The sequence below is a fragment of the Caloenas nicobarica genome, chromosome 24 (assembly GCF_036013445.1).
Source record: "Caloenas nicobarica isolate bCalNic1 chromosome 24, bCalNic1.hap1, whole genome shotgun sequence".
Lineage (NCBI taxonomy): Eukaryota > Metazoa > Chordata > Aves > Columbiformes > Columbidae > Caloenas > Caloenas nicobarica.
In genome coordinates this window covers 1,588,308-1,615,678 of record NC_088268.1, presented here as the reverse complement: position 1 = coordinate 1,615,678, position 27,371 = coordinate 1,588,308, and the positions used below count along the sequence as shown (strand labels likewise).

The 27,371-nt window shown below is 52.5% G+C and overlaps 1 protein-coding gene across 2 annotated transcripts; it reads left to right on the top strand.

Annotated features, from left to right (window-relative positions):
* Positions 1 to 470: 470 nt before the first annotated feature.
* Positions 471 to 26,208, top strand: EFTUD2 (elongation factor Tu GTP binding domain containing 2). 2 transcript variants are annotated; one of them, XM_065650863.1, is made up of 28 exons: positions 471 to 506; positions 829 to 934; positions 2,019 to 2,184; positions 2,639 to 2,717; positions 4,861 to 4,936; positions 5,908 to 5,973; positions 6,219 to 6,254; positions 7,128 to 7,218; positions 8,190 to 8,272; positions 8,719 to 8,885; positions 9,767 to 9,891; positions 11,481 to 11,544; positions 11,897 to 11,987; positions 12,441 to 12,576; positions 13,570 to 13,697; positions 14,681 to 14,874; positions 15,017 to 15,128; positions 15,328 to 15,468; positions 15,837 to 15,938; positions 17,407 to 17,489; positions 18,564 to 18,650; positions 18,928 to 19,054; positions 20,070 to 20,157; positions 21,123 to 21,241; positions 22,299 to 22,393; positions 23,172 to 23,325; positions 24,262 to 24,369; positions 25,564 to 26,208. In XM_065650863.1, exons 2-28 carry the CDS (start codon positions 830 to 832, stop codon positions 25,657 to 25,659), a joined length of 2,919 nt encoding a protein of 972 aa, XP_065506935.1. In that variant the 5' UTR covers positions 471 to 506; position 829; the 3' UTR covers positions 25,660 to 26,208. The 2 variants fall into 2 exon arrangements, with proteins under 2 accessions (XP_065506935.1, XP_065506936.1); XM_065650864.1 differs by having other exon boundaries at positions 492 to 534.
* The last annotated feature ends 1,163 nt before the right edge of the window (positions 26,209 to 27,371 follow it).

Below are 27,371 nucleotides of genomic sequence, written 5' to 3'. Positions count from 1 at the left end.
CCGGCCGGGCTGCGCATACAGATGGCAACAGGGAAACCTGCTCCTATCGCGACAGCCCCGCCGGGCCAGGCCCGCCGCCGGCTCCGGGGGACCCTCACTCTACCGTGACAGGGTCCCGCCCACCGCCTGCCCCAGGGGACCCTCACTGTATCGCGACAGGGCCCCGGGACTCTCCTCTATCGCGATATCGCCGCCGCCCCCGCCGAGCTCCCGCCGCGGCGCGCGGGCCCCTCCCGTCGCCATAGCGACCGGGCAGCGCGGCCGAGGCCCCGGTGGGGCTGCCCCGGCCGTGCCTGACAGAACCGGCCCCGCCGCCCCGAGCGGCCCTGCCCGGCCCGAGGCCACCGAGACCCCGCGGACATTGTTCCCGGTCTCGTCCGTGCCGCCCGGCTCTTTCCAGGCGGAAAAGGCGGGCGCGTGGGGCTGTGTCGCGACAGGCGGCGCGGGCAGCCCGGGGGCCTTCTACGGCAGTGTCGGTGGCGCCGGCGGCGAGGGCAGCGCGGCGGGTGAGAGCGGGAGCGGGGCCGGGATCGGGTGAGGCCGGGGGGGGCGGTGGAGCCGGGGAGGGGGCGGTGGCGGTGGCGGTGGCGGTGGAGCTGGCGGGCACTTGGCGGGCACTTGGCGGGCACTTGGCGGGCACTTGGCGGGCAGGCCGGGCCCTGGGGGCCGTGCAGCGCTCCGGGGAGCGGCGGGCGAGCCCGGGGGGTCGCGCACGGTGCAGGGCCGGGCCGGCAGCCCCGGTGCGGCGGCGGGTGCTGGGGGCGGCTCGGGGGACCCCCGGGTGCGCGGGGCAGAGTGTGCGCCCTCCGACCCTCCCCTGTCCCCCAGCATGGACACCGACCTGTACGACGAGTTCGGGAACTACATCGGGCCCGAGCTGGACTCGGACGATGACGATGACGAGTTGGGAAGAGAGTCCAAGGACCTGGACGAGGTGAGTGGGGGCGGTGTCCCGGGGGAGCCTCGTCCTGCCCGGGACCCCCACGGGATGAACACCACGGGCTTCACAAGCTGCCGGTGATTCCTTCCCCATGCTGGACTCAGATTCTGCTTTGAGGTTTTGTTCGGTGGTTGAGTTTGGCTCCTGAGGATCAGGGTGGGTTTGGTTTTTAAAGGATTCAGCAAATCAGTTTGTGTTGAAGGGCCCTTCCCAGCTCCCCCAGTGCCCCCCCTGCCATGAGCAGGGACATCTGCACCAGCTCAGGTTGCTCAGAGCCCCGTCCAGCCTGGCCTGGGATGTCTCCAGGGATGGTTCAGCCACCACCTCTCTGGCCAACCTGGGCCAGGCTCTCACCATCCTCAGGGCCAACAATTCCTTCCTCATGTCCAGCCTCAGTCTCCCTCCTTTAATTTAAAACCATCACCCCTTGTCCTGTCACAACAGGCCCTGCCCAAAAGTCTGTCCCCAGGGAAGGGAAACACAAAATTTTGGCTTGAGTCGTGGTTAGAACTTGGAGCTGCACTTGGCATTTTTATTTGTGTTTAGTGGAATGGAGGATCCGTACCCATTCCGTGAGCTCTTCAAGCCTTTAGTAACACGCACAACAGCACAGCAGAATTGCAGGGAGCTCAGCTCCTTGGTGTGAGGGGAGAACAAGACTCCACAGGCTCTAGAGTAGAGCAGGGAGGGCAGCAGAGGCTGCTCCACCACACTGGGAGAGCATTGAGCACCGAGGGAGCCCCATCTGGTGTCCTGTTCCTGCAGTTCCTCAGGGTTCTGTCGTGTGGGTGAGTGAGGGGTGGGAGTTGTTGCTCCTGCAGACCTCTCTGTGGATCTTCTTGCTGTTCGTTTTCAAGGTGCTGCTAAAATTTGGCAGGAATGGGTGTGTTCCTTGCAGAGGACACCTCTGCAAACCGCTCTGGGCTGGGTGGGAGGTGCTGGGGCCGCCTTGTTGGTTCCCCAGCTGGGTTTGTGTTTCTCTTTCCCCATACGACACCGAGCCTGTGCCTCCTGGGGTGCCCGGTGTTTGTAAAGCGCTTTGGTGCCGACAGCAGCTCAGTGTGAGCATTGGTTGCAGCTGGAGGACGACGACGATGATGATGACATGGGGGACCACGATGAAGACCACCCGGGGATGGAGGTGGTGCTGCATGAGGATAAGAAATACTACCCCACCGCCGAGGAGGTGTACGGACCCGAAGTAGAGACCATCGTACAAGAGGAAGACACACAGCCCCTCACTGGTGAGTGGTGGAGGGAGGAGAAGGCTCTTAATGGATCCTGGGGAAAGGGAAAATAGTGTTTCATTCTGTTATAATGCCCCTTTCGTATTCCCTCTCAGCCCCAGGAACGCGCAGACTCTTGTCTGTCCAGCAATGCGCAGATTAGGGCGCTTAGAAGTGCCAAACAAACTGCCTTTTGAACAACAGATATTGAAAAACGCTGGAAAGATGCTTAAGGAGAAATAAAAATGTGTTGAAGTCGTCTCATTTGACCCTTCTGTTAGATAATAAAATGGTTCAGTTGGAAGGGACCTGCAACAATCATCTAGTACAACTGCTATTATAAAAAAACTGAGAGAATCTGTCAGCTTGAAAATCGTATTTTTGTCTGCAAAAGTCTCTGTGACTGTTCCTGAGCCTGCTGGGCTCAGGGTCTCTGGTAACAGCAGTTTATTGTTCTTTCTCTTGTTTTCAGAGCCAATTATTAAACCTGTGAAAACCAAAAAGTTCTCTTTGATGGAACAGACGTTACCGGTCACCGTCTATGAGATGGAGTAAGTTGGATGGGGGGGGTTAACGCGTGGATGTTGGCTCAGGCCATCTGTGCTGCAATTTCCTCGCTGGCTGTTGTTTGCAGGCAGATTTCGGGGGGCAGAGGGTGTGTGCTGTGTGGGGGAGGCAGATTTGGGGGGCATTTGCTTTGTTTCTTACCAACACCAGCAGCAGAACTGAGAGTGCAGCCGTTTCCCAGATTTTAAATGAAAAACAAGAGGAAGACAATACAAGACCAACCATTTTACAGATATTTTTCCTCCACAGCTGCAGCATAAGGCTTATTTTTCTGAAATAGAATGTAAATCTTACCTCAACGACTGATCTAGAGCTTCATAATCAGAAACCCTCATGGTGCAGATTTGCCGAAGTTCAGTTTTCCTGACTGGCTCAAGAATATTTATACGGTTGGCATGTGGCACATGTTGTACTGGGACATTTTGGGTTGATCCCAGTGACCGCTGCCCTACTGCTGCCTTAAATTAATTCCCATTTATCCTGGAGGGCTTTCCGTGGGGAATTTTCACTCTGCTGGTTGTACGTACAGCCGCGCGTAGGTCAGCACGACGCTGCAGTGAATCTGCACCCAATCATCCCTTTGTGTTGTGCCCCACCAGGATTGGGAGGAAACCTCCTGGAAATAAATCCAAATGAATTTAAAATTCGAGACATCTCACGCAACTTTCATAAGGAATAGAAACACTTGTTTACTTTCTCTATTACAAATATAATCTCAGCGTCAACGTCGGCTTTTTGCCGATGGGTGGAGGGCTCTGTATCCTCGTGTGCGCCGCGTTTCTGTACGTTGTCTATTTGAGGATGAACAGATTGAGCTGCGTGAGTGTCTCGTTAGGCTCAGCTTTCCACACACCACTTCAGGGCTCGTCAGAGCTTTTTTCCCATTTTTAACAGTCGTCTTCAGGTGTAGATCCCAGACCTCGCTGCGTAGTGGTTCCCCGTGTGCCGAACACACTCCGGCGTGTGCAGTCACCAAAGATCCTCTTATTTTCCGGCAATAAAATTTTGCTGGAGTTCGTGTTCCGTCACTTGGATGCCCAGGACCCTTTTCTCCTTGGGGTCGTGTTCATCGATCAGAGATTTTTCGATTTGGCCAGATTTAAACCACAGAGCCCACTGGGGTTGATTTTTCTGAGCAGCCCCTTTCGCTCTTAGTGACCTCTCCTCTTTGTTATCTGCCGCCTTCCTGATCTCCATGTCCTCTGCTCGTTCCATCTGTAATTAATTCTTCCTCGTCCTGTTCGTTGCTATAAATGGTTTGGATGGGGCCAAGAGAAATTCCCTGTGGGACGTAGCCAGAAACCTGCAAGCTTGGTATTGATTTCCCATTTAGCCTTATTTTAAGACCAATAAGCAAGCTTTTAATCAGTATTATCATTGATTTTTTTATTTTTTAGCTCTTAATCAAGATGTTGTACGTTAAGGAGTCTACGGCATTGGTGAAAATTAAATCTTTTTAAACAGGAGATTATCTGACAGCACTTATTTTGTGCAGACCCACAGCAATATGCGTGTGTTTTATAGCCTCCCATTATTGTTTCGAGGAGTTGGTAATTTAGGATCTCAATTATATTTTGGCCGGGATCCAGACAGAAGTGACCGGCCCATCATTTCCCAGCTCAGTTATAGTTCTAAAAAGGTTTAAATTCCATTCCTGTTCCCTCGAGTCCCTAGTAACATCACTGTTTTAAGACCTGAAAAGCAGAATTAATGGCTCGTGGAGCCCCGTGGCCACTTTTTAAAACTGCGTGGGGTGCTCGTTATCCAGCTCTCTGATTAACTTGACGACCTGCCACTATTTGAGTGGAAGTATTTCATCATCTGAATATGTGGATGTGACTTTTGCTCTAATACTGAGTAGAAGAGATGAAAAATCTTCAATAATATTCCCTTGCTGGCAGTTTCACCAGCTCCGTATCCTCCCACCCACTGCCATCTGTCTGGGACTCCAACTCTCTCGTCCTTCCCATCTGGAAGGTGGGATTCGTCCTCCGCAGGGCAGCGCCGGAATGAAAATTTGGAGAGGATTCAGGGGGCACTTTGAAGAGAAAGCGGAGCTGAAATGGCACCTGCTTTTCTTAGATGCAGCAGAAGCCTCCAACAGTCTTTTGTGTTTTGTTTCTCCAGTTTCCTGGCAGATCTGATGGACAACTCGGAGCTGATTCGGAACGTGACTCTGTGCGGGCACCTTCACCATGGCAAGGTAGCGGGAGGACCCGCGGGCATCGGGCGGTTTTAACCATCGGTTTGGTGCTTGGACCGTTGCTCCTGAGCCCTCCAGCTCTCAGCAGCGCTTGCTGTCCGCTCCTCTTGCTCATGTGGTTATTTCATAGAATCACAGAGTATTTTGTGCTGAAGGGACCTCCCCAGCTCCCCCAGTGCCCCCCCTGCCATGAGCAGGGACATCTGCACCAGCTCAGGTTGCTCAGAGCCCTGTCCAGCCTGGCCTGGGGTGTCTCCAGGGATGGTTCAGCCACCACCTCTCTGGCCAACCTGGGCCAGGCTCTCACCACCCTCAGGGCCAACAATTCCTTCTTCATGTCCAGCCTGAATCTCCCTCCTTTAGTTTCAAACCATCACCCCTTGTCCTATCGCAACAGGCCCTGCTCAAAAGTCTGTCCCCATCTTTCTTCTCAGCCCGTTTTAAGTCCGGAAAGGCCACACTAAAGTCTCCGCAGAGCTTCTCTTCTGCAGCTGAACAGCCCAACTCTCTCAGCCTGTCCTCCCAGCTGTTCCAGCCTCGGATCATTTCTGGGGCTCCTCTGGCCCCTCTCCAGCAGCTCCATGTGTGTCCTGTGCTGAGGACCCAGAGCTGGCCCAGCACTGCAGGGGGGGGCTCACAGAGCGGGGCAGAGGGGCAGGATCCCCCCCAAACCCACTGCCCATGGGGCTGGGGATGCAGCCCAGGGGACAATCGTCCTGCTGGGCTGTGAGCATACGGCCGGGTCATGTTGAGCTTCTCCTCAACCAACACCCCTAGGTCCTTCTCCGCAGGGCTGCTCTCCATCCCTTCTTCCCCAGCCCCTCTCCAGATCCATTTGCAGGTTTTCTTTCATCCATGTGGAAATAATAACGTGCCCGACTTTCTGTGTCCTGCTGCTGGAGGGACGGGGTTGCACCTGTGTTTCTCTGAACACACTCACCTCCTTTCTCATGTGGTTTGATATTTTTCAGACGTGTTTTGTTGACTGCCTCATAGAACAGACACACCCAGAAATCCGCAAGCGCTACGACCAGGACGTAAGTGAGCTGTGCGTGTTCCTGCCCTGGAACACGGGTTGTGTTTTACACTCGGAGGGCGCAGGACTGTACGTGGGGAAAACAAGGTTTAGTGATAATAATGTAGGGTTGGGAAGCCAGAGCTCAGTCCTGATTCTGTCTCCGTCACCTGCCACCTTCACCCTGTGTAGAGTTATTGTGTTCTGCTTCGAACGTGATATTTGCTACCAAAATGTGATATACTGGCTTTTGTTTTGTCTTTGCAGCTTTGCTACACTGATATATTGTTCACAGAGCAAGAGGTGAGTTTTGTAGAATAAGCAGTGACTTTTATCCAGTTGTCTTATGCTTTACTCATAGTTAGTTACTGTTGGCAAATTCCTCTTCCATTTTAGCATCTTCTTGTGCTTTCCACATTTTGATTATTTTCTTTATCAATAAAATGATCCGCTCCTCTTGTTTGCCCCAGTAAGATCCTTGGTCCAACTTTGTTTCATTTCCTGCACCTCTCATCTCCACGTCTGATTTTATTTATCAGGACAACCTTTGTGATGTTGAAAATCTATAGCAGAGTTACCCCAGCATATGGGTAACTCTTATTTTCTTTGAGAGAAAGAAGTGGAAGGGGTTGGCAGCAATAGTGGCTGAAGAGAAAAACTATTATTTCAAAATAAAGATATTTCTCCTCGGTTTCCTTTGATGGGAACTCTTAGCTCTGCCTCCATGTGGTTGAGAATCTTATTTTGTCCTACTCGCTAAATATTGTCATGACCAGACCAATCCTATGAAGCATTTTTTTCTTTTAATCTTAGCACTTTACTTTATACTCTGGGTGATCAAATCTGCTGCTTTGTGGTAAAACTCGATAACAGCAGAAGTGCGAAAGCACAGAAAAAACAAGCATTTTCTGTCTCTGGGGTCGTGTCTCATACTTCCTCAGCTGAAATGAGGTGGAGATTGTGCTTCCCAGTCTGAACCAGTATGGATGGAGGAGCTGGGCTGGGGACCGCAGCGCTCAGAGGTTGTTACTCCTTCTCTGAGTGCGGGAGGTTGGGCTGTGTGGATGTTCTGTTCTCCATCTCTCTCATTTTTCCTTGGCCATCTTTTACATCTTTACATGGTGATGTGTTTTTGTTTTTTCTTTTAACGGATAATCCCGATTTCCTGCCTTTCAGAGGGGAGTGGGGATCAAGAGCACACCAGTGACTATCGTGCTGCCGGACACCAAAGGAAAATCTTTTCTCTTCAACATCATCGACACCCCAGGTGATGGTGTAATCCTGAAAATCCTGGTTTGGGATGCACTTAGCTGAAGGCAGCTCCATGTGTGGGGCAGATATGTGACTATATGAACCCAGATTTCTCATTAAGTAACCCCTTTGGTCCTCCGTATGGTGCCGAACAGAGCAAACACGAACAGGGATGTTTAATTAGGGTTTCAGAGAGTTTTTGTCTCAGTTGCAGGTTTGTGTAGTGTTGGCTCTCACAAAAACAAAGAATCTGGACCCTGAAGCCTCAAAGATACAGCTGGAAATGTCACTTGGGTGCGGTGAAACCCTGAGAAGTTTTTGTTCGCAGGTGCGAACGCATGTTTTGTGGTTTTTATAGATGATCCCAGCCTAGTCCTGAGCCTTTAGCTGAATTCCTTCTTCCAAAATCACTCCCAGCTGTAAGGACTGTGCAGCTGGCTCTTAGTCAGGCTTATGTCTCTGATTAGCTGACCTAATTGAGAGCTAATGAGGCTGAAAATGTGTTCCACTCAAGTATACAAGGAGCTGGATTTTCCAGGTATCACCATGCACAGCGGGAGCGGTGCTTTTTTTCTTGCCCCAGAGCGAGCCTCAGCAAGTTCCCTCCAGCCTCTGACAAGCTTCTGTGGGGGGAAAATAATCATGGATCAACTTGTTGTAAGAAACTAAGGCCAAACTTTAGGAAAGAGGGTCTTGAGACACATCTGTTGAGTTGCAGCTCAAGATGCGGGAGGTTAGAGCGCAGGAGGAGACTGGAGGGAGAGGCATCTGTTGTTCTTTGGTGAGAAGTCATCTCCCTCCTTTTCCTGAAGTACTTGCACAGAGCTGTGAGAAAAACAGTAACAAATGTGAGGAAAAGTGCCTCTTAAAGGAGTTGTTGTGTTTATTCTCAAAAAATAGCATTAAAGCTGAAGCAAATCCCTACCCCTCTGCGCTGCTGGCGTCAGGACTTACTCTGGTTCTCATCCTCGCTTTGTGTTTTTGAAGGTCACGTCAATTTTTCTGACGAGGTGACAGCTGGCCTTCGCATTTCGGACGGTGTCGTGCTCTTCATCGATGCGGCTGAGGGGGTGAGTGCCGGGTTCTCCTGGGTTAACATCCAAATCTCTTCCTCTGGAGTCTTTGATGGGTTCAGCTTTCCATGCTGAAGGGTTTTTGGAGGACGGTTTGGGAAGCGAGAGTGTTTTCCAGCCAAAGCAGCGAGTCAGGCCTCTGGCTTCTGCATCCAGGGCTGATGTGATGACCTATAGGCTGATTATCTAACTCATTTGCGTCTCCATCCCCAGGATACCTAAAATCGAGCAGGTTATTTATATCAGGGGTGTCCAAGGGGTAGAATTCAAGGAATTTGGTTGGGTTAGCACCTATTTCCGGAGGACTATCTGAGCGCTGGTGGCTGAGTTCAGGCTTTTCTGCCGCAGCGCAGTGTAAGGGTCGCTGCTTTGCCTGTCACGCCCCAGATGGCATTTTGCAGAGGGCTTTTCCCAGCGGTGTTGATGCTGGTTATTCCCCGCAGGTGATGCTGAACACGGAGAGGCTGATCAAGCACGCGGTGCAGGAGAGGCTCGCGGTCACTGTCTGCATCAACAAGATAGACCGGCTGATCCTGGAGCTGAAGCTGCCGCCCACCGATGCGTATTACAAACTCCGACACATCGTAGATGAAGTTAACGGCCTGATCAGGTATGGGTGGTGGGGATGATGCTTCGTTAGTGTTTGCTGTCCCTGTTCTTTTGCAGCTGTGTTTCTCTGCCTAAAACCCCACGAGTTTATCTCTTGATGTGTTGAATTATAGAAAACAGGGCAGAAGAATGACTGGAAATTCATCTTAGCCAAAATATTGAATTATACAGGAAGAGCTGATCCTGCCTGAATTCTGACAAACTTCTCGGGATCGGCTCTTTTTCCCCCCGTTAAAAAGTAGCGAAAGTGGACGTATGACCAGAGTGGGGAAATTCTGTGCTCCCAGATGTCTCAAATACACTGAGATTTTCCAGGCTGTATCCTTATTTTGGCTGTATCCTTATTTTGGTTGGAAGAGACCCTTAAGATCATCGAGTCCAACCATAACCCAACTCCGGTACTAACCCATGTCCCTGAGAACCTCATCTACACATCTCCAGAGATGGTGACTCCACCACTGCCCTGGGCAGCCTGTTGAACTCATTAAAACTGTTTCGACTCAATTCTATCCCTACATTTTTTGCCTTGGATCATCTTTTTCCTTGCTTGATTGAGCAACTTTGCTGCCTTTTTTTTAGGGGAAGAAAAACTCTTACCTGGCAAAAAATACAAAGCACTTGTGCTGGTAACTTTTTAGCTCTAGGTCTTTAAATATTTCTTTGTGCAACAATGCTTTGAGGTTTATACTCATAAAATGATGCCGACCCTGAAATTCCAATGGCAAGTAAACTGCAGCTGGTTTTAAGATGCTGTTTGGCAATGTAGAAGCCTTGCCTATCACATACTGCTGTTGGGTGTGGGAAGTGGATTTAAGTGTCTTCCTTGGTTTGTAACATTGATTTTATTTCTTTTTCTTGTCTCTGACAACTGTCTCCTCTCAGCATGTATTCCACCGACGAGAACCTCGTTCTGTCTCCCCTTCTGGGCAACGTGTGTTTCTCCAGCTCACAGTACAGCATCTGCTTCACGCTGGGATCTTTTGCAAAGATTTATGCAGACACATATGGTGAGGATTATCCAGAAACCTTGTACACTTTAACATCTCATTTCCTAACCTTTTTTTGGTGAGGCTTTCTGAGCCTTTCAGCTGCACAAACACGGCCAGTATGTGCATTCTTGAATTTCTAGGAGTTGAGAGGTGCTGCAGATCTGAGCCCTGGGTGGTAAAAAGTGAAAAATACTGTTCTAACTTGCTTTTAACTAGATAGTTTCTCCTGATAAATGTTTCTTGAGTCAGAAGCCAATATTTTATACATACCCTTAAGCAGCAAAACAAGTCCTGCTGTGGCAGTTGAAGGCAAGTGGCTGTGTCGTGCTTTCCCTCCTGACCCGAGCAGCTCAGGAGCGAAGCGGTTAAGCTCAGGCTGCCTTTTCACAAAAGCCTCCAGAGCCTGAGACTCAGCTGCAGCCGGGTGCAAGCTTGGCCCACAAGGTTTTGCACTCTTGCCCTCTTTCTTTTTTAAGAAACTATCTTTTGCTGGCTTTGATTTAATTTCCAGTTCCCCAGGTGCCCGCTCAAGGCAATATGCCGCTTGTAAAAGCAGAGCCTTGCGCTGGCGTTACCCAGCTGCGCGGCCCAGGCTTTTGAAGTCTCACACCGGGGAATTCGGGGTGATCTGCCGGAGCCGTGAGCAGGGGAAGGAGGATGTTGCAAAGCAGCTGGTTTAGCTCTGGCAGAGGAGCGAGCCTGAGGGGGATGGAGTTGTAGAGGTCAGGGACTGACGTGTCAGGGCTATCGTGCGTCCTCGTGAGTTTGGAGAAATAAATGAGCTCCCTGGTTGTCGCAGTGTTAACTCGCTGCCTGCGAGTGCAATGCCCCTTCTTTGCAGGGCTGATAAAGATGCAGGCGCAGTCGGAAGGAGACGTGATCCGCGTGGGGCAGACACGAGCCGAACGGGTGCTTGAAATCAGTAACGTTCGATTGTGGCCACCAGGGATTTTATGTGCAGCCACCACACTTCAACTAACATGAGTTATAAGAGTTTAACTGTCAAAACCGCAGCCACCGTGAAATTTCTTACGCTTGCACATCTGCCCAAAGCAAAAGCTTGTTTGGGAACTGCTGTAAATTATCACCGCTGTCTTATTCTTTGTAAATCTACCGTGACAGCCGAGCACTGCACTGTTCCTTCAGCGCTTGGGTATTGGGCTGTGTGCTTAGCGCATCAGCCGAAAAAGAGAAGAGAACCTGGAGATGTTCAGCAAGGCAGAAAACGCTTGCGATCAGCCTGCGGGGCAGATGGGGTGTGAGCCATCACTGCACCTTGGCACTGCAGCATGAGCGGCAGGAAAATGAAGCAGATGTAGCCGGGTTCCTGCAGCGTGGCGTCTGGCAGCCCTGCGCTTCTCGGCTCTAACCTTGGGTGTAATTAAGAGTTGAAATGTTCCTGAGAAGTCAGTGTGTGAACTGGCCTTGCTAGGCTGTTTTCTGCCCACCTGGTCAGGGCTTAATCATTTATTCAGAATTAGGACCAGCATTGGTCCATTAAATCGAGTCCTCAGGGTTGTTCTAAAAGCCTAAACCCAAAGACTTGCAAGATGAGAGAAATCCAGAGTCATCTGAGAGACTTTTGTCATTTGCTTTTTTCCCTTTAGGAGACATCAATTACCAGGAGTTTGCGAAGCGCCTCTGGGGTGACATCTACTTCAACCCGAAGACGTAAGGAGCCTGTTTAAATGTCTATTACTTTATTGCTCGTTTTTTCTTCCTTTCTCTGGAAAACGTGGGCAAGATGCCCACCCAAGGTCCTCTCCAGCCTGAGTTGTCCTGTGATGGAGTAATATCTGGGAATGGTTGAGTGAGGCTTCTGCTTGGTGTGAATCCACGTGGTTCTTTTGAATCCCGTAAGCGGGAGCAGAGCCTGCTCTGGCTTTTTTTTGGAGCACGTGTGACTCCTGCATCCGTGAATGCTTCCCGGGGGGACTGGGAGGGAGAAGCTGACCTGGGGAGAGCAGGGGCCGTGTTTGCAGTAGTTCTTGCTCCTCATGTCTCTCCTTTTGTCCCTCAACAGCCGCAAGTTCACCAAAAAGGCCCCAACGAGCAGCTCCCAGCGCAGCTTCGTGGAGTTCATTCTGGAGCCCCTGTACAAGATCTTGGCTCAGGTGTGTGCTGGTTCCTTCTTCCCGCAGCTCCCAGTAGGAGCAGCCAAGGGCTGAACATGATGCGATGGTGTGTCTGGTGCCCGTGGGACTTGCCCGTCCTGTTATATAGTGTGATCTTCACAGATTTCTGGGTTTGGAGTGCAGCAACCCCATAACAGCTGCTCCTTACAAATACATCCTTGCATTGCATGGTTAATAGAGCTGCCTTTGCTTTTCTTAGTGTGCCTTAATATCAGCCAAGTGATAATGATGATCTTAACGGTCTCAAAGATGATCTTAAGGGTCTCTTCCAAGCAAAATGATTCTATGATAGTTTGAACCAACCAGTTCTTGTGTGAGCACTAAACCAGAGCAGGTGAGGAGCCCCGAGGGTGACACTGGTGAAGCCGCGCCTGGGAGTTGTTGGCTCTGACACTGACAGTGAAGCTGAGAGCGGTGCTGCTTGTCTTGCAGGTGGTGGGGGATGTGGACACGACCCTGCCCAGGACGCTGGATGAACTTGGCATCCACCTGACCAAAGAGGAATTGAAACTGAACATTCGACCCCTCCTGCGGCTCGTCTGCAAGAAGTTCTTTGGGGAATTCACAGGTAAATGCTGTTGGTCTTCCCCTCCACAATCCTCCCAATACCCTCGTCTCACATCCAGCAGAGCTCAGGGCTGTGTCGTGGTTTAACCCGAGCTGGCAATACAACCACGACAGCTGCTCACCCACCCCCTCCCCAGCCCGCAAATAGGGGAGAGAATCGAAAGGGAAGGGAGAAACTTGGATTGAGATAAACACAGTTTAATAAAATAACAAAATACTAACATGCTACTAGTAAGTATATATATAATAGAAATAGAATATTTAAAAAAGGTCATTCCTCATGACCTCTGTCCACGCCGAGCAGCCAGTCCCAGGAAGCAGCACCTGGTCCTGAACAGCTGATCCCAAAGAGAGGAAAAAAAAAAAAAGAAGGCAGAAAGGCCCAGAGGCCTCTGCAAAATGGCAAAAGGCTGAACTGAACATCCTGAACAGAACTCCCCCAGCTCTGACAAAAAGAGCGAAGAGGTGAGAGAGAGACCGGAAGGTCCTGACTCTCCTTAAATCTGAAGCCTGACGCTAACGGGCTGGAACGCTCTCATTGCTCAGTCTGGGTGTCAGTCCAGCTCTGTCCGTCCATCCCCTTCCTCGCTGCCTCACACCTGTGGGCAGAGCTCAGAGTGTCCTTGGCTCTCAGACCAGAGCAATTAAAAACATTAACTCTGTGCTGGGCTGTTATCTTCTTGTTCTCAAACTAAGTCCAAATAATGACCATGAAATAGGAAGGTTCCTAACTGCATGAAGAAAATTAACTCATTTTCAGCCAAACCAGCACGCTGTGTTGCAGCCAGGGGGGGCTCACTTGCACAGACCCCTTCTCAGCTTTCCAAATGTAAAATATTAAACCATTTGCCCAAAGCACAGCTTGAGACACTGCTCACATCTTCCCCATTGCTGTGTGCGCACTGCCGTCCGAATGGCTTTGTCGTGTGTTTATTGGAGTCCGTTTCTTTACGCTGCTTAATTGTGTTCTCATGAAGCATTATAACTTTTCCAGGCTTTGTGGACATGTGTGTGCAGCACATCCCTTCCCCGAAGGTGGGAGCCAAGACGAAAATCGAACATACCTACACCGGTGGCGTGGACTCTGATCTAGGGGAGGCCATGAGTGAATGCGACCCTGATGTAAGGAAACTCTTCTGCTTTGCTCTGCGTGTCCCAAAGCATGGCAAATACGCCCTCCTCCCATTGCCCTAACAGGGCAGCTGCCTCCCAGCAGCCATCTGCACACATCTGACTGCCAGCGTTTCGAAACCTCTCATCCGATACTGAAACAAATCTCTTTGCTCTGAGAAACTTGCGCTGCCTGCCAGGGCAGCCTTGAGAGAGAGAATTGTTTGACAGTGTTCAGAGAGGAACTGCGCTGGGTCAGGACTTCAGAGCACGTGGGAACTGCAGGGTGATTTTGTGTCCTTTTGCTGCCTTTTTGTCCCTTTTCCTTGAAGTTTGATTCTCTCTCCAAACTCTGAGAAAACGGATCTGAACTCTCCTGATTAAAAATAACCCGACGTTAGTTAGTCAGCACCTTTCGCATCAAAGCCTTGTGAAAACCTTCCTCCTCAAACAGCTTGTGCTGAGCTGTCAGAGTTGTCTCGAGCCACCAACGCCAGCCAGCAGCTCAGTGAGGAATGTGCCCCTGGCTTTTGCTCTAATGTCTGGAGAGAAAATGAATCTCTTATTTTAATGAGTTGGGATTACTCATGTAAAACTAAACAGTGGTGACTGTCACCAGATCGCCAGTTGTCGAGTGACCTTATGGGACATAGAGCTACGATCTGCGGGGGCTCGGGTGCTCTGCCCTGAGCTGGTTTGCAGGCCAGCAGGTGACATTTCTTCTCCTGGCCTTGTCCCAACCACTGTTTTCTGTTCCACAAGAGGGAGGGGAGCTCCAGAAAAATCCACCAAAGCCATTCCAGGGTCTCCGTACAGGGCAAGGAGATGTAAGGCTTCCAGTGAAAGGAAATACAGGACTTTGCAAGTCAAAAGGGGTATTTCTAAATTCCAGCCTTTTAATCCTTTTGTATCCATGAGTCCTACCAGGTCTGTGTCTGGTTTTTGACTGACTGTATTTTGAAAGAGGTTTATTTCTCTCTCTTTTTCCTGAAAAGGGTCCACTGATGTGTCACACAACGAAAATGTACAGCACAGATGACGGCGTTCAGTTCCATGCCTTTGGCAGAGTGCTCAGTGGTACCATCCACGCTGGGCAGCCCGTGAAGGTCCTCGGAGAAAACTACACCCTGGAAGATGAGGAGGATTCCCAGATCTGCACTGTCGGACGCCTCTGGATCTCAGTTGCGAGGTGGGTAAAGCTCTGGTGACTTGTTCCTTTGGGAGAGGAGTTCCCTGGAGTCGTTCCTGCTGGGAACAGGGACAAGGACAGCACTGCAAGGGCCTGAACCTGGCAGCAGCAAGCGCTGCAGTGACAGTCTCCGGCTTTTTAGGTACCACATCGAGGTCAACCGGGTTCCTGCTGGCAACTGGGTGCTGATTGAAGGAGTGGACCAGCCCATCGTGAAGACTGCGACGGTCACGGAGCCTCGGGGCAACGAAGAGGTACGGTGTGTGGCTTACGGAGCCGAGGTGATGGAGCACAGCCCAAAAGCTCCAGTGCTGAGGTTAAAGAAACCTTGTCTGGGAGGAGCGAGGGCACAGGAGCCACCAAAGAAAAGAGAGCAGCTTCAAATGCTGCGTCTGACTCCAGCGGCCAGTGAACGATGCAGAGATCCAGCTCTTTGTCCTTATCTGGTTTCAGGCTCAGATCTTCCGTCCTTTGAAGTTCAACACCACATCCGTCATCAAAATCGCTGTAGAGCCCGTCAACCCCTCGGAGCTCCCCAAAATGTTAGATGGTCTCCGCAAAGTCAACAAGAGTTACCCCTCGCTCACTACCAAGGTATTGCTGGTGTACGTGTGGCTGTTTGCACCTCATGCTGTGGGCTACCTTGTAGCCTGATCTTAAAAGTAAATATTTTTTTACTGTGGCTTGGTTTCTTTGTTGTGGGTTTTTTCATGCTGTTGCAGTTGATCTCATAAATCATGTGGAAATAGCAGAAAACTGTAAATCTAGCAGAAAACCACACCCCTTGCTGTGCCAGGGAGCACATCAGCACTTTCTGCTGGAAAGGGCTGTGGGAGGTTTCCTTGGGGGTGCTCTGATCCCAACCAATTTATTTAAAGCTGATCCTTTCTCGGGCTTATGTAGGAGCCTGGAAGGGCCCATGAGCAGTGATGTTCTCAGTGAAACCCTCACTTGTCTTTCAGGTGGAAGAGTCTGGGGAGCACGTGATCCTGGGGACCGGGGAGCTCTACCTGGACTGTGTGATGCACGATCTGCGCAAGATGTATTCAGAGATTGATATCAAGGTGAGGAAATGAGAAGGGTTTTTGCAGCTGGGAAGTGGGTTTTGTGCCCTTATCTCAGAAGAATGGGAAAATAAACCGAGCTGAACATACAATATGAATTTTTTCAGGTCCTTTTAAAAGGAAAAAAAGGGCTGTTAGGATGCAAGGGCTGTTTGTACCAGCACTGGTGTGGCCAGCAGGCCCAGGGCAGTGACCGTCCTGTGCTGGGCTCTGGGGAGGCCAAACTGTGAATCCTGGGGGCAGTTCTGGGCCAACCTGCCAAGAAAGGCCTTGAGGTGCTGGAGCGAGTTGAGAGAAGGGAACGGAGCTGGTGAGGGGCTGGAGCACAAGTGTGATGGGAGCGGCTGAGGGAGCTGGGGGTTCAGCTGGAGAACAGGAGCTGAGGGGAGACCTTCTGATCTCTGAACTGCCTGAAAGGAGCTTGGAGCCAGGGGGGTCGGGCTCTGCTCCCCAGGAACAAGCGCCAGGAGCAGAGGAAACGGCCTCAAGTTGCGCCAGGGGAGGTTGAGGTTGGATCTGGGGAACAATTTCTTCCCCAAAGGGCTGTGGGGCATTGGAACAGGCTGCCCAGGGCAGTGGTGCAGTCACCATCCCTGGAGGGGTTGGACAGATGGAGATGAGGTTCTCAGGGACATGGGGCAGTGCCGGGGTAGGGTAATGGTCAGATTCAATGATTTTCAGTGTTTTCAAACCAAAATGATTCTACGATCTTATTAAAAGTAACTTTACAGCCTGAAAGACTGAGGGAGCTGGGTGTCTTTAGCTTGGAGAAGAGGAGACTGAGGGGTGACCTCATTAATGTTTATAAATATATAAAGGGTGGGTGTCACGAGGATGGAGCCAGGCTCTTCTCGGTGACAACCAATGATAGGACAAGGGGTAATGGGTTCAAGCTGGAACACAAGAGGTTCCACTTAAATTTGAGAAGAAACTTCTTCTCAGTGAGGGTGACGGAACACTGGAACAGGCTGCCCAGGGAGGTTGTGGAGTCTTTTTCTCTGGAGACATTCAAACCTGCCTGGACGCCTTCCTGTGTAACCTCACCTAGATGTTCCTGCTCTGGCAGGGGGATTGGACTACATGATCTTTGAGGTTCCTTCCAATCCCTAACATTCTGTGATTCTGTGACTCTGTCAGACTAGCGTGACTGAAAGCCTGAAAACTGGCTTGGACAGGAATGTGTGAGCATGTTCCAGCTTTGTGTGTGCTTCAGCCATTGCCTGGCTGGCATCAAATAAATGAACTGAGCATAATTTTTCATACCTGGAATTAGTTTTAAATGTTCCTGTCTTGTTTGAATGAAGGAATAAGTAAACCTGTTTGTGCAGGCCTCAGTGGGTCGCACACGGGGCTGATTAAAACCCTGACAGATGAACCAGCTTTTTCCCGTAGGTGTTCAAAGGTTTCAAACAGTCTCTTCAAAACAAAAGCATACTTGACAGCCTCACAAACGTTGTCATTATCGCAGGTTGCCGATCCAGTCGTGACATTCTGCGAGACGGTGGTGGAAACGTCCTCCTTGAAGTGCTTTGCGGAGACACCCAACAAGAAGTAAGAGCCCATGGGTGAGCTGAGCGGTGGAGATGGGCAGAGTTCAGTGGAGACTGGACTTCATCCCCTCCCCAAACTTTTCATGAGCAAAAACTTTGCCTTCTCTTATCCATACTTCATCTTGAAATGGATTTTCTTCCTTCCTGGTGGTGCACTGGGGTTCTTCCTCCCCCAGCAAAGCATTAGGAGTTGAATGTGTTTGAAAGAGGGAGGCCTGGAAGGGAAGGTGGGCTGAATAACCAGGGTGAATTCTAGGAGCACAGGAGGTTGTAGCATAGAGGGGGTTGGTCTCTTCTCCCAAGGAACGAGCACCAAGACGAGAGGAAACGGCCTCAAGTTGCACCAGGAGAGGTTGAGGTTGAATCTGGGGAACAATTTCTTCCCCGAAGGGCTGTCGGGCATTGGAACAGGCTGCCCGGGGCAGTGGTGGAGTCACCATCCTTGGAGGGGTTTAAAAGGCGTTTAGATGAGGTTCTTAGGGAGGTGGTTTAGTGCTGGATTTGGGTTATGGTTGGACTTGTTGATCCTGAGGGTCTCTGCCATATGCTGCGGATGGCTCTCCTGTGTTCCCCTGTGGTTTCTGGTTCTTCTCACCCTCTTCTATTCCGACACACTCTCTCCATGTTTGCAGCCTTATTTCAGGGAGCAGAATGGTTCCAGTCTTAGGTCAGGCTTTGAACTGTTGGACACATGGAGCGAGCTGCTCCGGGGGCCGGTTCCTCGCGTTGGTGGGGTTCTCCAAGGCAACATCCTGCGTGTGGGACCCAGCGAGCACTGGCTCTGATAGAAACATATTCCTGGCCCACAGGCTTCCTTGTCCAGCCCGGGCGAGCGCTGGACACCTGGCAGGAGGGACAGAGCCGCACTGTCCCTCAACAACCTGGAGCTGAACAGGCTTCAGAGAGCAGTTGTTAAGCGCCCGGGCTGTCTTTGCATGCAAGACGGTAACAGCGAAGGACACGGATGGCTTCCTCTCCTTCGCTGTGTTCCAGGCAGCATGCCGTCCCTGAGGTCCTGCCAATTACTCCCATTTCGATCATCCCGCAGACTAATTGCAACTGTCTCTCTTCTCAGGAACAAGATCACGATGATCGCTGAGCCTCTGGAGAAGGGACTCGCGGAGGACATTGAAAATGAAGTGGTCCAGATAACATGGAACAGGTGTGACCAATCTGGGGAGAGCAGGAATCATAGAAGCAAATAATTGGGGGGATAAAAAGGGAATGTGGCATCTGCAAGGTGCTCGGTATCAGCCAACAGCTCTAAGCAGGAGTCCTGGTCCAATATTCCTACCAGGTATTCCGGGATCATCCCTCTCCAGCAAATTATTTGCTCCACGTAAAATCTGAAGCGTTTTATGCCTGAAGGGAACAGGGATGTAAATATGTTGTGAGTGCAGGTCAGATACTTGTTTCCTAAAGTTTCTTCTCTTCTACAGAAAGAAGCTGGGTGAATTCTTCCAGACCAAATACGACTGGGATTTGCTGGCTGCCCGTTCCATCTGGGCCTTTGGGCCAGACGCCACTGGTCCCAACATCCTAGTAGACGATACGCTGCCCTCGGAGGTGAGAAACACGGGCGGGGGGTTGTGTTTCAGTGAGACATTTGTCCTGCTCCTTCCAGAACCTGCAGCAAGGCCCCGATGCTGTTGGAGTGCGTGGTGGTTTGGCAGGTCTCAGATCTGCTGTGTTTTCTCCACCGTACTCTGGTTTGCAAATACTCTTATTCTTCAGGCATTGCTATTTGGGCCAATGTCCTCAAAACCGGCAGCTAAATGTCCTTCCTTTCAGGATCCCTGTTTAGGACGTTTCTTTTCCCTAGATTTCCCAATTTAGAGACTCAGGCATGGATTCCAGAAACTCTTCCAAAATAAATAATTTTTTTGCAAGGTAGCTCAAGCTGGGACCTCAAATAAAGAGAAGCTTATGCAATTATACCCCTCCAATCCAAGCCTCCCGCCCCGCTGTGTGTCACTCCAGGCCAATTGCAAAATTAGAGTCTGGAGTCTCCCCATTCTTCATTAATGTCTTCATTTTCATCAGGCAGGCAGTCCAAGTCCTGACCTCCAGCTGCTATTTTGCACCTGCACCTGGAGAAAAATAAGTATTGACAGTAACCAAAACATTCTGGTTTGTCTTTTTTTAGATGCTGTTCTGTTCCTTTACTTATCTCCAGGGATGTGTCTCCCCTTATCTTCTAACTTGAACCACTCTGAGGCCTTTTTTGCTTAATGAAGCAGGAAGTTCAAAAGTTTACAGCTTGCAGTCTAAACAAACTTACACTAAGTGAATTTTATATAAGCAGTTTCTAAACAAGTTCTGTATGAATAATTCAATAAGCTAAGGCAGTCAGTTCCCTAACAATTACCAAAATACGGACTCGTTTAATTTGTAGCATAGATGCCGAGCTCTGAAGATGATGCTCCTGAGCTATGAGAGGGAGGGATGGGCGCTGGGGATGTGGGACGTCACTGCTGCTCTTCTAGGAACTGGCCGTTAAACACCAGGGTCTGTCCATTGCTGCCTCCCGATGCAGGTGTGGTCTCTGAAGCTGTCTATCTGTCTGTCTATCTGTCTGTAGGTGGACAAGTCACTTCTGGGCTCTGTGAAGGACAGCATTGTGCAGGGGTTTCAGTGGGGAACCAGGGAAGGGCCTCTCTGTGATGAATGTAAGTAGGACCTGGGGAGAAGTGGAGCTAATAATGTACTTTAAATTCTTCCGTCTCTTAAGAGTTCAAGTGATTTTACTGGTGTGGTCCCTCAGTCATAGAATCACAGAATATTTTGTGTTGAAGGGCCCTTCCCAGCTCCCCCAGCGCCCCCCCTGCCATGAGCAGGGACATCTGCACCAGCTCAGGTTGCTCAGAGCCCCGTCCAGCCTGGCCTGGGATGTCTCCAGGGATGGTTCAGCCACCACCTCTCTGGCCAACCTGGGCCAGGCTCTCACCACCCTCAGGGCCAACAATTCCTTCCTCATGTCCAGCCTCAACCTCCCTCCTTTAGTTTTAAACCATCACCCCTTGTCCTGTCGCAACAGGCTCTGCTCAAAAGTCTGTCCCCATCTTTCTTCTCGGCCCCTTTTAAGTCCAGAAAGGCCGCACTAAGGTCTCCCCGCAGCTTCTCTTCTCCAGCTGAACACCCCAGCTCTCTCAGCCTGTCCTCCCAGCAGAGCTGGTCCAGCCTCGGATCATTTCTGGGGCTCCCCTGGCCCCTTCACCAGTTCCCTTCACACGCCACAGCCAGGGACGGCACTGGGGATGGGTGATAAGGGAGATTTAAGATCCTCCCTGTTTTGCCTGGCTGCAGTTGCCACCCAGACACTGGCATTTGCTGTCTGCCTGCAAACCAGGGCCTGGTAGCTGGCGAGCTGGCTCCCTGACCTCGGCTCTGCTCCTTGTGTAATTCAGGTGCAGATCACTGAGCACCCTGCAAGATGCACTGCCGAATTGTTCATGTTCGATGTGCAGGGTTAGGACGTGGTCATACTTTCCCCGCTGGGATTAAATTTAGGAGAACTCGTGTGGCTCCAAGTCTGTCCGGATGTTTCCCGTGTCTCTGGGCATGCACAGTTGGTGCTGGTGTGGCAGAGAACATCCTCCTCAAGTCAACTTACTGTCATTCTGCCCTTCCCCAGTGATCCGCAATGTGAAGTTCAAGATCCTGGATGCAGTGATTGCTCAGGAGCCCTTGCACCGGGGCGGCGGACAGATCATCCCGACGGCCCGCAGAGTGGTCTACTCCGCGTTCCTGATGGTGAGGACCGTGCTGTGCGTGACGGAGACCGACCCTCGCGCTGCGCTGGCTCCTGCGGGCCCCAAGGAGCGCGGGTGGCACGTGTGCTGCCGTATCTGCCCCAAAGACGTCAGTTTAAACCGACTCATTTAGTAGGTCAGAGAGGTTCTCCTGCCCCTCTACTCTGCCCTGGTGAGACCATATCTGGAATATTGTGTCCAGTTCTGGGCCCCTCAGTTCCAGAAGGACAGGGAACTGCTGGAGAGAGTCCAGCGCAGCCACGAAGATGCTGGAGGGAGTGGAGCATCTCCCGTGTGAGGAAAGGCTGAGGAGCTGGGGCTCTGGAGCTGGGGAAGAGGAAACTGAGGGGTGAGCTCATTCATGGGGATCAATATGGAAAGGGGGAGTGTCAGGAGGATGGAGCCAGGCTCTTCTGGGTGACAACCAGTGATAGGACAAGGGGCAATGGGTGCAAACTGGAACACAGGAGGTTCCACTTAAATATGAGAAGGAACTTCTTCCTGGTGAGGGTGCCAGAGCCTGGCCCAGGCTGCCCAGGGAGGTTGTGGAGTCTCCTTCTCTGCAGACATTCCAACCCGCCTGGACACCTTCCTGTGTAACCTCATCTGGGTGTTCCTGCTCCGGCGGGGGGATTGGACTGGATGAGCTTTCGAGGTCCCTTCCAATCCCTAAACATTCTGTGATTCTGTGATTCATTCATCCATTAATGTTTCCAGCGCCCTTGTGGGCTGGCAGATGGGTTTTCCACGCCGTCATGTTCCAGCCGGGCTGCAAACTTGCGTGCATCTGCTCTGTCTCCCATTTTTGCTGCTGTTCGGCTTGCTGGGAAGGGTGGGCGTGCGGGAAAGGGAAGCATATGACTCACAGCCAGAAGGAGAAAAGCTCCTTTCAACGTTTGTTTCATGTCGGTTTGGGCAGCTGTGGGGCCGCAGGAGCCCTTTCATCCCCAGACAGGCACCGCCTTTGACCAGAACACACCAGTCCCTGACTTTTAATTGAACCCAACGGTGTTGGTGCTGCTGGAGGCTCAGTGGCTCGTGTCCATTTGTCCCCACAGGCCACCCCTCGCTTGATGGAGCCCTACTACTTTGTGGAGGTGCAGGCTCCCGCTGACTGCGTGTCCGCGGTGTACACGGTGCTGGCGAGACGGAGGTGAGCTGTGGGCTGCTGTGGGCTGCCAGAGACACTCATAGTCCTGGCGCTGCTTGTGAAGTGAGGGGAGAGGGGGAAATCTATATGAAGTGCCCACTCAGAGCTTGTTCCACTGATCGCAGCCCCTGTGCCATGTGGGGAGGGGGCGCCCAGGGTCACATGCAGCCTGTGGTTTGTGCCTGGTTCTTCCCAAGTGCCAGAGCGGGGGAGATATAAAGGGACATGAGACCCCACAGGAGCAACGTGTTCAGCTCTGGGTCCCCAGCACAGGACACACATGGAGCTGCTGCAGAGGGGCCAGAGGAGCCCCAGAAATGATCTGAGGCTGGACCAGCTCTGCTGGGAGGACAGGCTGAGAGAGTTGGGCTGTTCAGCTGGAGAAGAGAAGCTGCGGGGAGACCTTAGTGCGGCCTTTCTGGACTTAAAAGGGGCCGAGAAGAAAGGTGGGGACAGACTTTTGAGCAGGGCCTGTTGCGACAGGACAAGGGGTGATGGTTTGAAACTAAAGGAGGGAGATTCAGGCCAGACATGAGGAAGGAATTGTTGTCCCTGAGGGTGGTGAGAGCCTGGCCCAGGTTGGCCAGAGAGGTGGTGGCTGAACCATCCCTGGAGACATCCCAGGCCAGGCTGGACGGGGCTCTGAGCAACCTGAGCTGGTGCAGATGTCCCTGCTCACGGCAGGGGGTTGGGATCTAGATGATCTTTAGGTCCCTTCCAACCCAAACCATTCTGTGGTTCAATGACACACAGGCAGACTAATCTCTTGACATGTTGACAGAGGCCACGTGACACAAGACGCTCCGATCCCGGGCTCTCCTCTCTACACCATCAAAGCCTTCATCCCGGCCATTGATTCATTTGGGTTTGAGACAGACTTGAGGACCCACACCCAGGGACAAGCTTTCTCGCTCTCCGTCTTCCACCACTGGCAGGTGAGTCCGTGCCCTGGTGAGATGGGAAGAGGGACACGGTAGGATCAGGCAGAGCTCAGTGCCACAGCTCACAGGGCAGGACAACTTCTCTGGGGAACATCCCCAAAGGATCTCGAGTTGGGGAGATTTGTATGCTGCCTGTTAAGTGTCTGCCAGAAGCCAGGAGCTTTATTCTGAGTCACATCACCCTTTGTCCTAGCGAGGGAGCACTGAACGCTGCTGCTTGCTGAGCATAAGGGTCCTTTGGTGCCTGAAGAGAGGACATCCTTGTCTGGGAGAGGAGAAGCTGTTCGGGTGCACTTGGTGCTCTGTAGCCTGGGGAGCAGAGCTTGGAGCAGGGTTTGAGAGATCGTTTTCCACACTTTGACGTTGCCTTTCAGACAAGGCTTTTTAAACCTGTGGAAAACAGGGTTTTGGATGGATCGCTATCCTCTGGTTTCTTCCCTGACTCAGGCAAGTCGAGTCTTGCAGGAGCTGCCGCTGCGAGGTGCACAGCTGCTCATGGTGCAGCCAGGAGAGAGCAGCAGCAGCGACTCAGCCCCCAGAGCTGGTGTAAAGGTCAGGATATAAAAGCCTGAGGCTTGGCTCCGAAAGAATAAACACACCTGACTTCTCGAGAGGGTTGCGCTGACTGCGACCCGCGTGGGGTGTTTGCTTAGCAGGTTTTTAGAGGTCTCGGTACAGCAGCATGTGAGGAAGGTGGGATGTGTTCTTGGCTTGGGTTAGTAACACTGTATTAGTGACTTCTCGCAGGCACGATCACCAGTAGCGATGTGACAGTTTTTCTGTGCCAGGAGAACAGATGGGGTGTCGGGGCTGTCACACCGAGGCTGGGGCTGTCCGCTGGGCCCAGGGTGTTTCCCCCTGTAGTTCAGGGTCTCCAGGAGGTTGAACCGTCCCCCAGCATCGCTCTCACATCCTGGCGCTGTGTTTCAGATTGTGCCTGGTGACCCCTTGGACAAGAGCATCGTCATCCGGCCCCTGGAGCCCCAGCCAGCCCCACATCTGGCCAGAGAGTTCATGATCAAGACCAGGCGCAGGAAGGTACGTTCTGAGAGTGATCTCTGTGGCGTCCGTCTGTCCACCAGTACCAGCAGCTGCGCTGTTGCAGTGTTGTCCATTGGCTATGCCACGTCCCCTCTGTGTTCCCAGAGTGGACCAATGTCCTTTGTGCACCAGGACTTCCTTCGCTCTTGATCCCCCCACTGCTGCCTGTTGGTGCCTGTAATCGTCCCATGAATCAAAGAATCATTTTGGTTGGAAAAGACCCTAAAGCTCATCGAGTCCAACTATTCCACAGCCCTGGCACTGCCCCATGTCCCTGAGAACCTCATCTCCGTCTGTTCAACCCCTCCAGGGATGGTGACTCCACCACTACCCTGGGCAGCCTGTTCCAATGCCTGACAGCCCTTTCCAGGTATCAAGCTCCCCGTTGGGAGGGCAGGGAGCTGGTACCTGTGATCAGCAGCAGCAACCACACATGGCAGCTTCCCGAGAGACTGGGCTGCATCCCCAGCCCCGTGGGCAGCAGGTTTGGGGGGATCCTGCCCCTCTGCCCCGCTCTGTGAGCCCCCCCTGCAGTGCTGGGCCAGCTCTGGGTCCTCAGCACAGGACACACATGGACCTGCTGGAGAGGGGCCAGAGGAGCCCCAGAAATGACCCGAGGCTGGACCAGCTCTGCTGGGAGGACAGGCTGAGAGAGCTGGGGGTTTCAGCTGGAGAAGAGAAGCTCTGGGGAGACCTTAGTGCGGCCTTTCCGCACTTAAAAGGGGCCGATCAGAAAGATGGGGACAGACTTTTGAGCAGGGCCTGTTGTGACAGGACAAGGGGTGATAGTTTGAAACTAAAGGAGGGAGATTGAGGCTGGACATGAGGAAGGAATTGTTGTCCCTGAGGGTGGTGAGAGCCTGGCCCAGGTTGGCCAGAGAGGTGGTGGCTGAACCATCCCTGGAGACATCCCAGGCCAGGCTGGACGGGGCTCTGAGCAACCTGAGCTGGTGCAGATGTCCCTGCTCACGGCAGGGGGGGCACTGGGGGAGCTGGGAAGGGCCCTTCAACTCAAACTGTTCTGTGATTCAAGCCACTGATCAACGCCTGATCCCTTGCAAATTCTCCTACCTCCTCTGAAGCCTGAAAATTTCTCCCACTGTGGGACAGCAGGGCTTTTTGTGGGATCTCTGCCGCAATGGCTGATGAGTGGCTGGAGGAATAACCTCTGGTTTTGCGCTTACCCTGCAGGGCCTGAGCGAGGACGTGAGCATCAGCAAGTTCTTCGATGACCCCATGTTGCTGGAGTTGGCCAAGCAAGACGTCGTCCTCAACTACCCCATGTGAACGTGCTGCTGCGGCGTGCGGGCTGACCTGAGTCCCGCCCGGTGTCTGTCTGTCCTTCCCCAGCCCGCTTGCCCGGCCCTGGCTCCTGGAGCTCGGGGCACGCAAGGAACCACTCCTCAGGTCGCTCCTTCACGGCTGTAGAAGTCCCTGCGCATTTTTGGGCTGTGCACTCAGTGCCTGCCACCTACGGGGAGCAGTCCCAAGCGCTGATACTTTTTGTGTTATTAGTTTTCAGCTGCTGTGGCCTCCAATGAGGAGATTTTCCCTTTTTCTCTCCCAGGCACACGGGTTATCCCCGGCTGCAGCAGAGCAGTGTGAATATAATGTCAGGATTACTAAGGACTGAGCCTAAACATGCATCAAGCATTTCAGCTTTTTGCGAACCGTCTCCTGGCTGCCCGAGGTGTTTTGCCTTGGGCAAAGCACATTTTTGGGCAGCTGAGGGAGGTGGGGATGCTGGAGCGAGGGGAGAGACAAATGTGGCTTTTACCTTTTTTTGTACACCTTTCCTGAACCCTTGTAAACGTTTAATACAAAATTCCAGGTGGAGCTTTGTCTGATTGCGCCAAGAGAAAGCAGCGCTGGGAGGGGCTCTGCTGTCACCGGTGCTCAGAACACACACTGTCCCCATTCCGCGTGTCCTCAGTGCTGTCCCCCCTGCGAGGGCTCCGTGTTCCCCCGTTCAAGGGCTCTGTGTCCCCCCCAAGGGCTCTGTGTCCCCCAGCCATCCCAGTCCCACCTACAGTAGCCACCTCACCCACCAGCCCAGGACACTCCTGTCCCACACTGAGATTTTTCTTCCTTTCTCACTGGCTTTGGGGCTTCGACCGTGTTTTCAGGGCTCTCACCAGCTGCTCGTGCTCCCTGCTCTGCGTCGGGACTCAGCTCTGTGTCCCTCTCGAGCTGTGCGGTGAAACCAGGGCTGGTTCACATCTCCTGGGGACGTTTACACCCTCTCTGTCCCCTGGCCCTGCTCTGCTGCTCCAAGGTGTCCCTGGGCTTGCTCTCGTGCCGCCGTGCTGAATTTGGCCACGGCTGCCTGGTCCAGCCCAGCTTCACCTCTGGGAACCTGCCCCAGAGCATCCCCGCGCTCACAGGGGCTTGGGACGGCTCATGGGGCACATGGCACCCCAAGAGCAGAAGGTAAAGCTGAGACGCCCCCCCCTAAACCTCCTAGCCACTGGTGGAAACTGGGAGGCACTGGGCTGACATAGGCATTGGGGGATAGGAAGCAGCACGGGGAAAGCGTGTCCAGCCGTCCCGCGGCGAGCCGCGTCTGTGGAAACTGGATATCGCGGGGGGATAATTTGGGCCCCCACCCACTGGTGGGGCTTGGAAAATGGGGAGGGGACAGGATTTCCTGCCGCTGCAGGGACACGAGGTCACCCCTGTGTCCCGGTGGGAGGGCACGCAGGGCTGGGGGGTCCAGCCCTATCTCTGGGCTCGGCCTTTCCTGCGGGCAGGGCTGGGGGGTCCCCATCACCCCCCACATCCGTCCTGGCACCGCAGCCTCGGCGGCGGCACGTCCCCCCCGTGCCCTGGCGTGCAGCGGGTTCAAGCCCTGCCTGGTGCAGGGAAGAGCTGCCGTACCCCCCAGCCAACCCCCCTGCAGCCTCGTCAGGGCTGTTTTCATCTCCCAGTAGATCCCAGTGCCAAACTGGGCCCCTGGGGACCAGGCCAGGCACCTCTGGGAGCTGCGCAAGCCCCGAATT

What these genes read in the sequence shown, in the direction of transcription:
- EFTUD2 (XM_065650863.1), top strand. Translation starts at nt 830, where the DNA reads ATGGACACCGACCTGTACGACGAGTTCGGGAACTACATCGGGCCCGAG. An exon ending in ACGATACGCTGCCCTCGGAG is followed by an intron (nt 19,055 to 20,069) that starts GTGAGAAACACG and finishes ATCTGTCTGTAG; the next exon opens with GTGGACAAGTCACTTCTGGG. An exon ending in ACGGTGCTGGCGAGACGGAG is followed by an intron (nt 22,394 to 23,171) that starts GTGAGCTGTGGG and finishes ACATGTTGACAG; the next exon opens with AGGCCACGTGACACAAGACG.